The 18,219-nt window shown below is 41.7% G+C and overlaps 1 protein-coding gene across 1 annotated transcript in view; it reads right to left on the minus strand.

The window, feature by feature from the left end:
• Positions 1 to 18,219, minus strand: part of EIF2B3 (eukaryotic translation initiation factor 2B subunit gamma) — a 101,822-nt gene that overhangs the window by 11,060 nt on the left and 72,543 nt on the right. Inside the window, exons 9-11 of the mRNA XM_068952941.1 lie at positions 15,844 to 15,921; positions 15,136 to 15,284; positions 1,037 to 1,140 (exon numbers count right to left, since the gene is read on the minus strand). Coding sequence (XP_068809042.1) covers positions 1,037 to 1,140; positions 15,136 to 15,284; positions 15,844 to 15,921 — 331 coding nt within the window. The remainder of the gene's footprint in view (positions 1 to 1,036; positions 1,141 to 15,135; positions 15,285 to 15,843; positions 15,922 to 18,219) is intronic.

Consider the following 18,219-nt stretch of genomic DNA (forward strand, 5'->3'; position numbering starts at 1 on the left):
ATGTTTCCTGCAAGTGCAGGATCAATATTTTGTTTTCATCAATCTTTTTTCCTTTTAGTTTCAAATTAAAGGAAAACTTGTCATATAGACAGCTGACAGTAGGTCATGCTATACTTCGCAAGTGTAAACCTTGCTCTGTGCTAGGACAGTTACAATCAGGAATCCACCCATAGGCTATAAAGACAAAGCAAGCAAACAAATCCTGGTCGGACTAAATAACTTCACGTGGAGCCTGCAAAAGAACTCACTTTTGTCCTCAGTCCACACCCTAGAGCAGGGATCTGCCAAACCCCAACCATAAATATTCATTAAAAAGCCCCTGCTTGGGATGCAGTCTTTGAGACAGCCATTTCCTGCCCATTATCTGTTAGGGCAGGAAATCAACAGTTCCACTTAGGTGGTTACTGAGCCATTGCTACTCACAGTTTGATTGGATGGCCTGACTTTGCCCAAATGAGGGCCATGTAGTGGTAACCTCTCTGAAGCCCCAAAAGAGCATTTTGTTTAAGTAAAGCAGATCTTAACGTAGCCAGCTGCTCTTGTACTTAGTACTGAGCAGAGCAGCTCCTAGTATGATACTCCACCTTGAGCTTCTGCTTGGAGCAAGGTGGATGGGAGCATGCTGGCACCCTTGGCCTGTAGCATCTCCAAAGAGAAGGAAGTCTGAGCAACCAATAATTTGAATGCATCACTCCTGACACTGACAGAGGTTATTAGTTGAAGTAACAGCTCCTTCTTCTGAAGACAACTTCAGAAGAAGTTGTGGCCTCTGGGAAAAGAGTGTCTCGGCATCTAATCTCGTTCTTTATAATAAAACAGTGTTTTTCTATCACCTTCAGAGGAGGAAGTCCATGAACTACTATTATGCCAGGAACCTGTACTTTCCATGAAAAAGCAAATCCTAGTATTATTGGACACCATGTCGTAGAATTGCTACTGTTTACTGGCACTTTATGAAGAAATAGGAGTAAAATCAGGAGTAAGAAATTCTAAAAAAAATTTATAAATGCACTGCAAATACACCTCCTCTGCTTACCTTTGGTTTCCAGCCGCTGATCGCTTCCAACCAAACAGTCCTTGATTTCTGCACCTTTCTCTATCACGGCATTATGACAAATAACACTGCCCTGAAGACAGCACCTACAACACAAACACAAAGTGAAGCAAGAAAATGATTTAAAATGACAGGCACAAAACAAAGGTATCTGCCAGAATATCTAATAAGCCTATGACACGATCGTGTAAGTAAATTCATGCTCTTTTCTCAAAATCTCCACTTTTCCTGACCGGATCCTCACACCCTGTTCTTGGAAAAACTTAAATGTCATTTGTCAGAATGGGTTTGCAAAAAGAGTTTCCAGTTTTACCTCCTGTTAGAATTGCTTTCCTGTATGCTTCTTTAACAGAACAAATATTGCCAGAGGACTCCACAGACGGGACAATGGCCTGGGACTTGGGATCTGGACCAAGTCTCAGTTTTTCCACAGACTTCCTGGGGAACTGCAATTCTGTGCCTCAGCTGCCCAGTTAAAAAGAAGAGAGGCAGCTCGTTCCTTCCCTGAGAATTTTGCTGAGAAGTTTCATACAGGTCAGTACCTCAACTGGTGGACCTTATTCGTTTTACATTCAAGCACCCAAATACGATTGCTCTGCAATACTAAACCGATGAAACTCACACCAATGGAAGCTGGAACTCCTCCACATCCATGGATGTGGATTTTCACATCCATGCAGCCTTAGACACCACAAAGTCTGAAATGCTGCACAGGGCATAGCCAAGCAGGACCGAGCTTTACAAAAGTAACCTGCTTTCTTGCAAAATGTTTCTGAATCTGCAGGAGCAGGCTTTCAGATCTGCTGATCTGATCTGATCTTCGAGATAGGAAAGAAGTTCAAAAGTCCAAGCGCTGGCTCCGTAACTCCCCTGCTGAGGGACACTGAGGGAGTTACTGCATTGGTATGTGCCTGTCCAAGCAGTAAAATGGAAATTGTGAATCTTAACAAATATCCATGATGTGTACTCAAGTGCTGCTCAGTCAACACCATGAGTAGTGTTATATGGTATTTGATGTAGTTTCTTTCAAAGCTATGGAGAAAAAACACAGCTATGCTGCAGATGATTTGCTCCTGATTTTCACATGTGCAAAGATAGCTAGAAATCTTGAAGGACAGAGAATTTGAAGGCATCCCGCCAAAAGGTGCTTAAAAACACTATTTTATCAGTCTAACACACATCAAAAACAGCAGATTGTGAGAAAGGTATAAACAAGATGTATAACCCCAGACAGATGCAGATAATCTGCCCCCTCGTATTAGTCCCACTCTGAATCATGGCATTTAATAATTCTTCCACGTTTCTGCTAATGTTAGTTATAAGAATTGTGAATATTCTTGGTATCCTCAGTCAAACAGCTGATCTCTTTTTGAAGTTTTTGGCTTCAATGATTTTCTATGTGGCAACTCCTGCAGTTTAATGAGCCACTGTGACACCTCCAGCTGTTCCCTATATTGGTCACAAGTTTTACCACTGCTCAACACTTTCACTGCGCTAGTGAAACATCACTGCACTGTGCCATCAGGCTGGCTCATGGACAGCAGAGTTATCATGGAGCTTGAGCTGCCAGCGCAGAGGGGCTTTGGTGGCAGGGCAGAACCCTCAGCCTGAATTCAATATTCTGGGGAGAGCTAGCTCTGGAGAAAAAAGAAATATCAATCCTCACTCCAGATCGCCAACCCTAAAATTAATTGTCAGTATTCTTCTGCTAACACATCCTCACTACAGAGTATACAAATTCTTGCATTAAACACAGAAAATTCTGTTGCTTATGTTAGTCAGAGCAGAACCCATCTACCTCGCAAAACCAGTATGAACGCTGCAGGAGTAAAAGCGGACCTCAGCCACTCTAGTTAGCAGTTATGACTGTCCCCTCTGAACAATCATTCTTTCAACTCGCTTAAACTCCCCCTCCTCTGACCTATAAGGAGGCAATACGAGCAATTATGCTCCGAGTAACCAGCTCAGGTTGCCCTGGCAAGGTTTCTACTAACATGTTAATAAGATAAAAAGCGGCAAAGATACACAGCAGACCCCTGCCTGCCTTTGCTCTCACACTGTCACAATCCACTTCCTTTCTAATAGCTTCATGTGCTGCACAGCGGCGCGGGCCATCATCTTGTGCAACAGTGTTTGCTTAGAGAGAGCATTCAACATTTGGAACCAGGCTAGGAAATGAATCAGTGGAGGGAGAACTGCCCACCGCTGCTGCGACTCTGGCTTGGCTTTCAAGAGGACTAGCAAAGGTGATGGGAGAGATTCCTCGTTTCCCACTGAAATGGCTCCCATCCAAAACGCATACTCCGAAACACCCTCCTCCTCCACCACTTCGCACCATTCAGAAGAGAGCTTTCCCCCGCTTTGGGAGGGCCCAGTTTTTAGGTTCCCACCAGCCATCACTTCTTCGGAGCACAACAAGAGTCTTGGGTATGCTATACCTCTCAGTATTATCCTCATGGGCTGTAACACAAACGGAAAAGGGATTTAAGCTGTCGTTTTGGAGTTCAGACTAGAGAGTATTGGATGTGTGTTCAGAGCTTACTTGAGGATAGTTTTTCAGCTCCCAGGGAAAAAATAGCATTGTAAAAAAAAAACTGCTGATGACATTAACATCAAAGATAAGGATGTTTTCTGCCAAACCATTTATTTTTTGGGAAGGACAGGCCAGGGAACCAAGATGAACTTGCCTGTGCCAGGTGCTTGCAAACCTACCCTTGTCCAATGCCAGTGTAAAATAACAACAAAGTACTCCACCACCCCCGGAGTTTCTTAAAACTTATAAAACCAACCAAATGCAGAAGTTTTAAAACCGTACTCAACACTAAGATTAGCCCAATCACACAAAGCAGCAGTGAATCTGGCTTTTATTGCTCAAGTGGAACAAAACTTCAAGAGATAAAAACACAATTTGTGGGTGTTCCCTTGACCCGCTGACAGATGTAATACAGCCATTTTGAAACCATTTGTAAATGCCTTTTTTTAAACTATGCCATAAAGCCTGCCAAGAGAAGTATTTTGTGTGTTTATTTAATTTTTACTATTTTTTTTAAATTGAAGAGTAAAGAATAAACTTTTATTCTCTTGCAGGGTAAATATGACATCTCACGACAATCTGCTGTATTCTCCTGGGATAAATAGCTGCTGCATTTCCTGGCTTGCTTAACAAATAGGTGCTATTAGTTCTCAAAGGTGATCTGACAGCATTCAGCTTCATCGACATTGTTGTGTGTGCGCATATGCACATATTGGATGTAGTGCTTTATAATGCAAACCATATTTATTTTTCTTCCTAAAACATAGTATATTTTTAAGCTTTTCAGCACTGTGAAAACGGATATCTTCTGACCTTAAAATCCAAAGAGCATGTTCAAACCCACAAGAGGAACTAATTTGGGGCATTTGATTTATGGCTGAAATTTCAGTTTGAATTTGTTTTAAGTGTAATCACAAACTGAAAGTCTGGCAGCTCAGTGTTTTTTAGAAAATAAATAAAAATATTCAGTGCGCGTCTGCATTCTAGGGAGAGCGTTTTACAAGCCCAGTCCTGTAGTGGTAACAGATGTAGATTTCGGCTAGCTAAGACATTAATTTGTTATACAGGTACAATGTGTGAATGAAAGCATATGAGAGAGAGAGCGTGTGTGTGCGTGCGCGCGTGTGTATATTACGCGCCTGTATCTGAGAGACAGAGAGGCTGACTTTGGTTGTTGTTTTTTTTTTTTTTTTTTAAGTGAGAGAACAAGAGCACAAGGAGTAGTGGCCAAGGAGGCATGGGGGGATTACAAGGATTTAGGTCTTTAAACTGCGGACCACCTAACAAGATCACTCTGAAATGCCACTAATTTCAGTAAAGGCCACAGACCCCCCTTCCTCTGCCCTCCCTCTCTCCCCCATTGTAAACAACTAATCCCAGCAGAAAACAACAGAGAGCAAAATGTACACACATTCTGCAACATTCCAGGTCCTTCTTTATCTTTTATTTATTTTTCTAAAAGGTCAGCGTATGTATGGAGCAAGGGGGGAGGGGAAGAAAGCCAAAAAACCTCAAGTCCATCTCTTGTGTGGGCTTGAAGGAAGCTGGGAGAAAGCAAAGTCCAAGAGCATACAATATGAAGCTTTTATAGCACAGCAATTCCTGGACTCAGCTTACTTCCCCCTCCCTCTATTTGTGGCAAAGTCACATAGCTTTAAACCAAAGGACAGGGTGGTCGATTACATCTGAAAGAAATGTAAAGAATTGAGCAAGAATTCCATCTCCTGTCGAAATTATAAATAAGGAAGTATTAGTCCCAGAGACAGGCTGATTTATGCAGCCCTGGAACTGCTGACTTTCAGGCTGAGTATCAGTCTATAAATCAAACTCTTAAATCAAGTGTGTCAATCGCTGCAGCACTGAGACACTTAAGGAAAGAAAGGCACCTACCACCGAAAGCAGGAAGACTGCCAGGGGACTGAGGTGCTGTACCCTTCTTAATTTTCTAAAGTGTAAATCTGAGATCAAACATCCTTTGGGGGAATGGGAAATCAAAACAGGGAGTGCTCGGCACACCGGGAGCAGGCTGCAGGATTCCAGGGCACAAGCCCCTAATTACAGGCTACCCACTGATTATTTAGGACTCTGTGATTAAAGTGATGAACGCTCCTGGGAGAAAGGGGCTTAAGTAACTGAGGTCAAGACCTCGACTGCAGTTCTCGCCCGAGTCATACAAGCTTAGGAAGGTATGAATGTCACAGGTTTTGCCTTACAGCAAATCTCCTGAAATGCCAATGGAAGCTATCCAGGTCTGCTAGTTTAATCCAATTGTGCCAAAAAAACGACATAATCTCTGTTGGGCAGCAAAGCAAATGAGGTGTCTAAAATGTAACACTTAAAAACATAGACTCGAGGGGAAGAAAGAGCCTGACGCATAAAGCTTAGGACAGCCTGATGGTAATGTTCTGCCATGCCAAGAAGTCAGGTCTCCTGCGCCTCTGGATGAGCTACGAAACAGAGCCTGATTCAAGAGTTAAAAGCTAAGGGTGACATGCCCCGGCAGCGACTTTGCTGACTGAGGGGTAACAGCTGCGGATTCCCCTGGGAGCAACATCCCAGTCTGCCTTGACCGAGAAGATAACAGCCACAACAGGCACCTTAACGGTGAGAGGTGGCAAAGCGGCAGGTAGAGAGTTCTAAAACCTACCAGCTACCCCTACAGGAATGCCCTTCAGCCCGAGAGTCAGTGGCCGGGTCATACAATCACTGGAATGAGGCTCAAAGACCATGGGAAAATAGGGAAGAGGCAAAAACACTATTAGGAAACTTGAGAACCTGAAATACTGCCTTCATCAACATTTATTTTTACACACTAAGACACAGAACTCAGGGTACTGTGAATCTCACATTATACACTCAAGTAAATACCAAGGACTACAATAGATGCCAACGTACGTGCTATAATTTATAGACACATTTCAAAGCAAGCATTCTTACGTGAATGTGGGCTTTGATCTCCTGGTTTTCCCCTTGGGGGTAACAAAAACATTCTACCAACCCCCTAAATTCTTAACCCAGCTCTGAGGGTGTTTTCACTAAGGAACTTTTTAATTTCTCTTTTCTAGCCAAGCTCATCACTGTGGTATGGCTCCTTTACACTTCCCCACACCCTAAACATTTTGCATTACATATTGCACATACTTGCCAGCACTCGTATTTTCCAGTGAAAGTTCAACTGACCTTAAAGAATTGCCTCTAATCTACCTTAACTTGTTTTATTAAGTGAAACTTAGGCTGCCAGGGGAGGTGGCCTGGAAGGTTGTGCCTCACCTCTGAAACTTCAGTTAAATCTGGCTGATGTTGGAACAAGCAAATTGGTAGCCTTTTATGCAGCTGAAAGCCCAGTTTTGCACACTTCAGCAAAAAAACACTGAAACATGTTTTACAGCAGGAAACCTCACACATGGGAAAACCGACCTTTCCCTGGATTCACTCTTTTACAGAGAGGGAGGGCCATGCCCTACACGAATTTAAACACACACAGCTGATGCCCAGGAAAAGCTACCTATATCTATTTTAAGGTAACAAAGCATGTTGAGTCCCAGCTCTGTGTTTGCTTTACTTGCTCAATAGTTGGCACAGCCAGACTGAGAGAGGGATAGTTGGCACATACTGTAGAAAGACACTTTCTCAGGGGGTTTGCAAGGGCAATTCTGGGTTGGGAACTGTATCCCTCCATCGGACATTATTTGTTAAATCAACTCCCGTACCGTACGGGCTAGGTTTACAAGCAAAAGAAGATTTTCTAAATGTCACCCTTACAAATTGAGCCTGGGTTCTTAGAGTTAAGCTGAACTTGTTCAATCCCACTGTCCCCTTAGGAAATTACAGGAACGTTTCTGGCACAACATGAGAATTCTTCCTTTTCCATACCCAGGTTGGGGAAGCTTTTCAAGAACACCAAAGGCACTTACACACAGACTCCTCCCAGAAATCAATAGCAATCATGTTCCTTAGAAAAACTCCATACCCCTTTTGCATTAGATCCACGTGGCTAGCAGGAGGCAGAAGCTTATTTATAGCTCTGAAATCAGACACAACTCTGGCCACATAAAGAAGCAGATTAGTAGAGTAAGAAGGGCTGTTTTAAAACGCCACTTTTCCAGAGCTGATCCATGCTTTAAGTTCAACATCTGATGTACAAGATGTTTGGAAAATTGGGAAGAGCTCTCTGCACTATCAGGGAAACATCTGTATCTGAGATTAAAAAGCAGGTGGTTTATCCAACACAGACAAATGTACAAGGAAACTAGTCAGAAGAAAATGCTTTTGAGGAGTTGCTGGTAATAATGGTTCAGACATTCATGATATAACAGGTTCTATATGAGAAATAGCCTAAATACATTAGACACAGCACACTTCCACTTCAGTTGAAACTTACTGAAAACGAGTCCTGTAAGTAGCTCAACTGCTTTCTGCTCACAGGTTTCCTAGTTTGTCCTCTCTCTCTTCTCCAATTTATCTTTCTCAAAGCAAACTCTGTGGGCCAGATTGTCTCTATTCAGTATCTTACACAGCACGTGCATTGAATTAAATAGTAGAATGAAAATAATGGTTACTGACCAAAAGAGTTTACAGCATAAAACCAAGAGGTGTGACAGAATGGACAGACCATAATTAGTACATAACCAAGAGAAATAAGAGCCTTTCTTACAGGCAAGAACCATACCTAACTTTATCCATATATTCTTGCTTATCCATATACTTGATATACTTTATCCACATATACACTTTATCCACGTATTTAAACTGAGCATGTGTGTGTGTGCTTTTTCTGAATCAAATCCATATTTTTTCCTTTGGTCTCTGCAGTATCTATTCTAAACTTGGTTTTCTTTCTAGAGCTACCCAGGGCTGGGGTGCAATTAGGACAGAAAAACTGTCCGGAAGACAATAGCGCTCTTTAAAAAATGGTTCAAAAAATAAAATGTATGGGAATCCCAGCATAAGCAGAAGTTTATTTCCATCTTTGCAAGCTATGGCGCTGAAAACAACTTCATCTTCCCATTCCTTCTCATGACGGAATGTGCTGTAAAATATATTTTACAATTTCAACAAAAGTTGCCTTGGCAATAGGATCATTCCTTTGCACTGCTACTACCCAAGGGGAGAAAGATCACTTATACGCTGAACCCCTATAAACGCTCAGTTCCATCCTGGTTTTAATTAGACCTTTCTTCAAACCACTCACTGTTTCTACATCAGGTGCTGATTTGGCACTATTGAGGAAACAACCAATAAACTTCACAATCAATCTGTAGTTAGTAGTCAATCCAGCTCGGCTTGCTTGTTGTTTTTTCTCTTTATACATTTTCTCATAGAAAGTAGCAATAAATTGGAGACATGTGGTAAACTAGAGTAGCATTTAACTGGTCACACGTGGTCTCTCTTCAGTCCTTTCACCGAGTAATGGTAAAGCATCTATGCCATCTATTTCAACGAAGGTAGCTGGAACACATTTTAAAAAATCCAACACACAACATCATCTCGATATGGCTGAACAAGGAAAATGCTAGTTTTGGCCAACATAACGTTCACCGTACCAGTTCTTCCTTCACAAATCTGGCTAATTTAGTCCTTTATACAAATTTTTAATCCAGCCTGTTCTTTCCGCCTAGGCATTTAGTACTCCCAAAGGCTTTCTACATCTCCCAGTGGGATTAGCCTAACTTCCTCTCTGTCCTCAATATTCAAATCACCTCCCTGCAGTTTTCATAACCCTCAGCTCTCAGCGGCATCTCCCTTGCATTCCAAGTTCCCTGATGCCGCAATGCTTTGACATTTACTGCCATCATGTGCAGCGTGATCTGAAGCATATCTGCTTTTCTTTCTACTCCCTTCCCCTTCCAAAAGGTAATCCTGGCACAGTGTCGTATGGGGAGTTTCACCAGTTCTCTTTGGGTAGTATGTGTTTATGTAGTTCCAGCTACATGCTTATAGCTTTACAAACACAATAAGGAGACAAGGTTATTGTTCAATAGTTCATGCCCCTGCACACACACACAATACTGTGAGTCACATCTGCAATCCCAGTCCTGCAGTTCCTGAACCGCGACTGCCCATTGCGTCAGAATTTCTGGCAGTTGCCTGCTACAAGCTTCTCTCTGGAAGGAAGAATCTCCTTCTCCCGCTGCTATTCACATTTTGTCACACAGCTTGAGGAGTTTCAGAGCACCTTCCTGTGAGGAATCTTTTGACACATCATGTCCAACTACATCCACACAATTGACACCAAGATAAGCACAACATTTTACAGTCAAATGGAGAACATTGCAGAGTTGCAATTACAGAATTTAAGTTAAAGGCCAGGAATGAAAATATCAAAGAACAGCAGCGTCTGCCCTTCAGAGATTACGATTCTAGATCCCGCACCGCAGTTTATACCTATCCTGGCAAGCTGCTGTACCACATGAAGCATCGCTGACTGCAGACTGTAAAACACAGAACCAGAATATGTCTATATATATATATATATATATATATATATATATAAATAAAATAGAAATAATTAGGGAGAACAAAATGAACACTTGGAACAGCTTCCCAAAGTGGCCTTTGAATTGTTTATGATTTTGAAATGCAAACGATCTGCCATCTTTTTGGTTCAGCTCGGCAGGTACTGCATAAATTTCTCTGGTTGGTGCCAGGTAGATGACCAGATAAGGTATCATAATTATCATTTCTGTCTTTAAAAAAAAAATCACCCCCTATGCAGTGAGCAGTTTGTTCTGATAAAAGCATTGGTGAGATCAGCTTCCCTGGTTACTCTGTGAAGATCTGGTACTTTCTAGCTGTGCAGGTGAAATCTTGGATGTAATCTTGGGCCATTTGTGTCTTGCTGTCACCCCCTCTGGAATAATCACAGCAGCCTATTAATGACTTCCATAAAAATAGCTATGACTGCATATTGCTTCATTGCATTTCCTTTAACAAAGATTGAAGCAAAATACTTCAGTTCAGAGACTGACTCTGCCACAGAGTTCCTATGGTGCTGACTCCCAGCATGTCAACAAGGCCATTTCAAAGCACGGCGTATTGTGGACGTTTCAACTTGGTATTTATCTGAGCTTCTAACATCTTGTCTCCTCAGCTAACCTGTAAGTAGTTCAAAGACTTTTTTTTTTGGTTTGTTTTTTTCCTATTATAGTCCCATCTCTTGAATCTTTCCCAGGAAAACTTTCAGCTTCCACAACCAAGGAACAAGGACATACTCTGCGCATGACAAAACGGAAAAGCTCCTTTCAGTAAGTGTATACACTAAGATCATTTTACTAACAAACAGGAGATTTCTAAATCTTTGTCTGCTAGGATGGAATATAGGATTCAACACGACTTTCCTGTTAATATTACTTGTAATGCTCAGAGCCCTTCAGCACAAGGTCCTACATAACCAGAACAATTAGACAATTCCTGCTGCCAGGAGCTAACAAACTAAGTAAAAGTACAAGGATGGTAAAAATAAAGCCAAGTTTTAAAAAACAAAACAAAACCCCAAACAGAAACCTGGAGCTAAATTCCTCTATCCATACCCAGGTCACACTTCACAGAGGCTAAGCGTGCCCAACTACTTCCACTTGAGTAGCTAGTAGGGTTTATACACGTAAGATGCCATCTTCCAGTATCAAAGGAAACAAAGCTAGCTCACTCAGGTCAACATAATTCAGTGTAAGACTGTCTGCAAGCTCTAACAGCTCTAATTTCTATTCTGTGAAGAGATCAGAGAGGAGTTAACGTAACAGAGATAAAACGCCTCATTCGCAAACAGCACATTCTCCCTACATAACCAGCTTCAGTCAGTCTGGCAAGGTTACAGATTGCTTCTTTGTAAGTGAACTATAATGAGAGGACTTCTGTACCAAAGATATACGAATGCAGGATGCTGTAGCGCAGCACCTCCTCTAATGCAAACAGAACAAACAGAAGGGTCAGCCCCAAGATGCTAAACAGACTGACAACACACACAGCTACTGCAGGAGTATTCAAATACACAACATGTTCAAGTGACCTATATTTTCAGCTCAATTAATAGATTTTCTCCAACTGTGTAACTCAGTGCAGTCATTTGTCACTGAGCTCTGGGGAGCCATCCAGAGGGAAACAAGAACCTTTTCTCCGCTGCAGCCTGTCACCTGGGCAGGCAGCATCTCTCAGCACTTGCACTGTTCTATAAATTACATCCCTCCCAGCTTGGTCAAATATGTCCATCATTCAGCACATATGTAATCTTCGCTATTTTATTGTCTCATTGATGGAAGAATTAGCTGCACAGTGGGAAACACATTAAGAAAGGATGACTACCAACTATTTTGGCTGTGTTACTAACTTCTATAATCCCCTGTAATCTCTTCTAAGGGGGATCCATATCCACTCAAATCACTTCACTGAAGACATATATAAGGTAATAGAAACACTGCATACCAGGGCTGGGAAAACAAAAAAACCCACTACTGGTCCTCCAGACTATTAAACACATCAACTATTGCGGAAAATGGTTCATTTCCAAACACTATGCAGTGACACTATTCAAGTGAACCTCAGTTCCTTGATCCATTTGTTTGGAAGGAATTGTTTTAAGGAGTATCACCTAGGTCAAAATATCAGTTTCTCCGATAATGAACTGACCACAGCCTAACAATAGGAACCTAGTTTTGTGCTAAGCACCTTGTGGTATCCCAACAGCCCAGAAAGAACGTTTATCCTTTTCAGAAGTTGGTATCAAATGTTATGAGGCTATTCAAAACCTCTTTCCGGTTTGGAGATGTAATTTGTGGATCCTGAAGCCCAAGCAACTATAGCAGGTCCAACAAGATCCTGGATTCACATTACAGGAAAACCATCAAGATAAAACTTTTTAATCTGTTTTCTTCTATAGTAATACAGTGAACTGAAGCTGCTGATCACTTTCCCAGATGAGAAAGTGAGATTCAACCTAGAGAGGCTAGACATGATGTAAGTGGCAAAGGAATTACCAAGGCAGTGCCACGCATAATCACACCTCTTGCTAAATAAACTCAGAATGCTGAGCAATTTTTGCGTTTGTTTGTTCCCAGATTCCCAACTTTCAGAAATGGCTTATCTGATCTTTTTTTCTTCTCTGGGTTGTCTAAACAGCTTTGTCTTTTCCATAACATGTGCTCTACTGCCGTCTTCTCAGCCTACAGCTTCAAGTTGGTATTACCGCAATGAACTCTACTAGGACTAGCCTTCAGCTATCACTCGCGTGCGACTAGGGCATAATAAAATAGTAGCCCACTAGTTTTGTGGAGCAGCTCACATCAGCATTACAATGTATATTCTTTAAATGATGCGGTTTTTATCCACTTCTCAGTGCAATTCCAGATTTTTCTAATAGACAATATCTTAGATGTTAAAACCAACTTACTTTTGGGACATTTGCTATGCAACAGAAAATGAAATATATCTGTTAAGGCACTTTTATTATGCTAATTTTGACTCATATGAGCCAATACTTACTGACTTTCCAACTACAGTGCAAGACGTTTTATGAAGTCAGTGATTAGATAATGCCTGAGTCATTTAGAGATGTCTGGGAGAAGCAATGTTTGTAAAGGGGAGCTGTCCGTTGTGGACAGTTTTAAACAAAACCACATCATATTTATCCACCTGTTGCAAACGGATCCAACAAAATATTTCAGAATCATCAGCATTTTATCAAAAATCCATCAGCTTTAGTTAAAATCGTGAAAGAAGTAAAGGCCAAAATACAAAGAAATTGTGTTCACTAAGTCATAAGCAAGATTTCTTTCAATAAAGCTTAGCAGCTAGAACTATTTCCAAATCTCACTCCCTGTGTATCTCTGACTTCTCACCCCTCTAATCTTAAAGATTACCATGACGCAATAAGAAATACTTTTCCAGCACAGTATCTGTGCAGATCTCTGCAATATGAATTACAGTATGCTTTGAAATAAAGCTCTGCAGTGGACAATCTTAATTCTAGCTGAGAAGAAACATAACAAATTAGACTCCAGTCCATCAGTGTGCAATGGCTATAGAGCAGTTGAGGGTGTGAACCCCTGGGACCATCAGATTTTTCATTCAAAGGTGGCTACATGGCTTTTACTCTGAGAGGGACCAGAGATGAAATCATTTGTCAGAAATTCAAAAAAAGGTTACCCAAAATGTTGATTTTTTCCTTCTGAAAAATTAGTATCATACCACGTATGCAACGCTCACAGAATTTTGGAGAACGCTTAAGATAACGACTCTGAGCTCCGTTTAGGATTTAGAAGAGAATATTACTACATACCAGTGGACACAAGCACAGCTGATTTGGGACTCTTCACAAAAATACCACTGTTTATACACTTAGCCTCCTTTGTGATTTAATGGTAATGCTACTCACCTCATATGCAAAACTATACCGTTATGACTGTGGCATCAATTCATTAATCAAAATGACATAATCAAACTAGATTAGGGTCTCATAATCAAACTAGAGAGGTTCTGGTACTTCTTAGGACAGCAGTGCTTGTGATATGGCCACACTGGATCCATTTGCAATTGAACTGGAAACCAGCTATTTTCTATACTCAAAGGAATTCTGATTTATGATGTGCTTGAAATTACTGTGGATTTCTATTAAAGACAAACGCTTGGCAATAAGGTACCATACTTACCTGTAATTTAGTTATGTAACAGTAGTATCCTCCATAGACCCCACATCCTTTGGGTTTTTTTGCTTTTCAGATATGCAACTTTGAGAGCCAACTTGGCATTTTTTAAGAGCTTGGCCTTTTTCCTGAGGCCCTAAGCAAACCTCAAGCCATGAAGGAGCAGGGAATTTATACAGGCCTGCACAGACTCAATCAGCAGTTTCCTTTCCACTGACATCCACAGGAAGCCAGCTTCCATGGAAAGATGGGGGCATGCAGACATCAACAATTATAGATAGGCCACTTTTCCCACATTTGGAAATCGAACAGCTCAAGGCTACCTATTTAGTTAGTGTCTTTAATGCATGGGAAACCTCTACTAGCTGGCAGATTTTCTCTTTGAAAAGTTTATTCACTTACTCTATTACTCAGCACTTGCAATAGCAAAGTAAAGCTGCAAGACGACAAAAAAGGGCCTAAGAAAACGACATTTTAGGTGGAGTTGTAATGTTCATGTTGTTATGTTGTAGTGTTAAGAGCATTTCTAGTTGGTAAGTGTACCACTTCAAAATATATTTCCTGTCCCAACTAGTTTAGATATACTCATAGATCTAGCCATTAAAATAAAGCTTAGGAGGATGATGCAAAAGCTCATCAACTTAACCTACTTACACATTCTGAAGATGGTATGATCTCTTCTTAAAGGAATAAATTTATGTTCCAAGTCTACAGCCTTCTCATTAAATAATTTCACTTGTGCATTTGAGACCTGTTCTTAGAGACTTGTTTCTGACTCAGTCCTTAGAAACACACCTCCTAGGATCAACCGTTTTACCTGAGGATCTCTTATAGGACAACAATTCCTGACTCGGAGCCTATCTAGAAAAGGAAACAACAAACCTAGGGGACTGAGATACAAAGAAGTGACATACCCTTCCTCAATTGTGACAGAGTTCATGATGATGCAGTTTGTTATCTTAACTTTGTCTTTTATGGTGCACACGTTGCCAATGATGGAGTGTTTAATGGATGTCTTCTCCCCTACTTGTGTGGATGACCCAATGATGCTGTCTGATCCAACCTAGAGAGGAACAGAATGGAAATTGGGGCACAGCACCACACTTGCAAGTTAAATCACGTCAGAATTCCCTCCAAGCATCTCGAGCTCTTTGATATGTGTCCTTCATACACGTGCTCCGTATAGATGCCTGTGTCTCAAGTACTCATTAACAAAGAACGCTCTGCTCTACCCTTAGGGATTCATGGCGGAGGAAAGACTTAGAGCTAAAATACTGACCCCTTATGAGTTTGGTGCCCTTTGGGAAGCAAATCAATCGAATCAACTGATCGACTATCATGAACTGTCATTAGGGAACAAGAGACTGCAGTGTCTGACATGGGGGTAAGGCAGCACTTTTACTGAACATTTTTAAAGAAAGACTGAGACTGAAAGGCAGGAACCCATGGGTGAGTCCACAAGGAGACTGTATCATTCGGGCTGTATCATTCGCACTGTCATTCTGTACTTTAGAACTCAGCTTCATTTCCAACAGCAGGACTGAAGTCTAGGAAGTGATTCTTGAAGCGAAGGGCAAGCAGACAATTTTGAAGGAGCAGAGAGAGGTAAAGGGAACACTTACCATGCCTCTGTCAGTGACTTGTGCAGATACATGAATCAGTGGTTCTTCTAAACCAAGATTAAGCAATAACTTGGGAACCTGGATGAAGAAACCCACATCACTAGTCAACATGACAGTGCTATATCAGCATGTTAACTAAATTGCTCAAGGAAGGCTTTGGTTTCCATAGCACTTATGCATCTCCAATAAACATTTTCATTTACAGGAAAATATAGGTCCCTGCATTTTAAATCTACAACTAGACATGTGTGGTTTATCATCTTCCCATTCTATAAAGGAGGCAGGTATACTTCCACTGCAGTGCACTGTGTGTCTCCTCTCAACTCCACCTCCCACCTGTGGAGAAGCAATGGCTCATCAGTAGCAAGCAGGCTGGCTCCAGCAGAACCGAGTGATATCCCATACACTGTTACACAGGTTTGTCCAGCATCTGCCATTTCCAATGCGACTCAACATGTTTTGCACCTTTCAGTAATACAAGAGAGACAACCAAGTAGTATCAAATATAAAACACAGTAAATAGGCATAAAAAGGTGACTATTTTCTGCCCACTCAATAAGGTAGCAAGCTGAGGTATAGGCAACAGAAATGTATTTCAGATGTTTAAGGAGAAAGAAACTGAAGCTGATCGAGCGGCTATTCCAGATGGTAGAAAGTTGCAGAAGAACAGGCTCTTGACAGAGAGAAGGCAGGTGTTAGATAAGCAGATAAAGCAGAGATGGTAATAGAGAGAGACAAGGTCCATGAGGTAGCCAAGAACAAATCCGTGGAGAGCAATTCTGAACTGGCTCCTGAAAAGAAAGGGGAGCCAGCATTGTAGGAGGATGGGATATCACTCTATCATTCCTCCTTTTCTGGGTGAAAGAACAGCCTGAGGCATTCTGCATCTCCTGGCGTCAGGCTAGGGCCAAGGTCACACACCATAGGAGAGGTGATGACAGCACAGATGAGGGTTTCGGGGCAGTGGGAGCCTCACAGCAAAGCACAGACACAGTGCTGTACAGACTTACTTGCAGTGGTGATGCAATGTATGATGCATCTCTGCAGGACAGAGGTGGCAGCCAAAGAAATGTGGAACATACAGAAGGTGGCAAATTAATCCATAAGTGCTAAAAGGCCTGGGTCACAGCAAACAGCATGCCCGAGTGAGAAGCAGTGCATGCTGGGGCTGCTGTGGAGCTCTGCTCGTGCTGTTTGGCCAGTGGGATGTGTGCTGTTGTCCATCCGGGAAGGCAGCTTGCCTCTCAGCACAGTGATGCTATAACTGTGTTTGCCTCGGCGCGGGATTGGGAAGGGGCACTTGTTATGTCTCTCTTTTCTCTACCCACGTACTTATTCTTACAAAACTGTTAGGAATCTTATATATTTGAAATCTTTACTACTCTGTTAAATTTGGCTGAAAGTCCCCGGCAAGATCCAAAGTTGTTATGAAGGTGCCACCATATAGTATGATTGTGTAAAACCATTTCCTTAGAACGCTGCGATAACAAGAGCAGAAGGCTTGTGAGTGAACCTCAAGAAGTAGATCCCACAGATCTGAAGAAGTTGGGATCAGCTCAGGAAAAAAAATCTCAAGGTCTCAAATTAGATACTTGCAGGACATTGTTTGGATATTCATAAAATGACCAGCACCTTTCCCTTTCAGCATGCAAGGATGGTTAAATAGTGCTGGTTTTTATATGATAAGATTTTTACAGTTGATATTTCACTCAGATGAAAGAGGAAAAGTCACATCTCCAAGTTTTCATTTCAGGCTGACTGTTGTTCCCAGCAGACATTTCTACATCTACTGCTTCACATCTTGGAGATTGTCACATTTGGAGATACTATTAGACTTGTGTTTTCTTTTTTTCTGAATACAAAAAAGGAGGTTAGTTCCTTCAGCCCAGGATGTAGGTGCTATAGAAAACCGTCAGCTAACCAAAACACCACAAACTAAGCCAGTTCACCTGGATCATGGTGGCTTGCTGAAGGGACGCCGTCCTTGCCTCACTAATAGGCAGCTACAATAGACATATCCAATAGACAGATCCTAATGCACACCTACAGCACAGGCTGGAAAGATTCCTACTGTCCAATTTTTGGTCTGTGGGAAGGGAAAGAAACAAGGAAAGGCAAGAAGCTGTCCTCGGTAGAAAGGTGGTGTGGTGAAATAAATAGAGTTTTACTGGCCAGAGCAAACGCCTTATTAGAATCAGTTGATGGCAGTGCAGCCTGAGGGGTGACCCAAGAAAGCTACTATCTCAAGCATTTCACTCTGAAAAGGAAGGTTAGATAGGGGGCAGGAGTCAGAGGGAGTGCCTGGGTCAAGGGAAGGTTTAAGATATGTTTGGATTTAATTCATCTTACAAAGAAACTATTTCCTGCTATTGAAGA

This window comes from Struthio camelus, chromosome 8 (assembly GCF_040807025.1).
Source record: "Struthio camelus isolate bStrCam1 chromosome 8, bStrCam1.hap1, whole genome shotgun sequence".
In the NCBI taxonomy this organism is placed as follows: domain Eukaryota; kingdom Metazoa; phylum Chordata; class Aves; order Struthioniformes; family Struthionidae; genus Struthio; species Struthio camelus.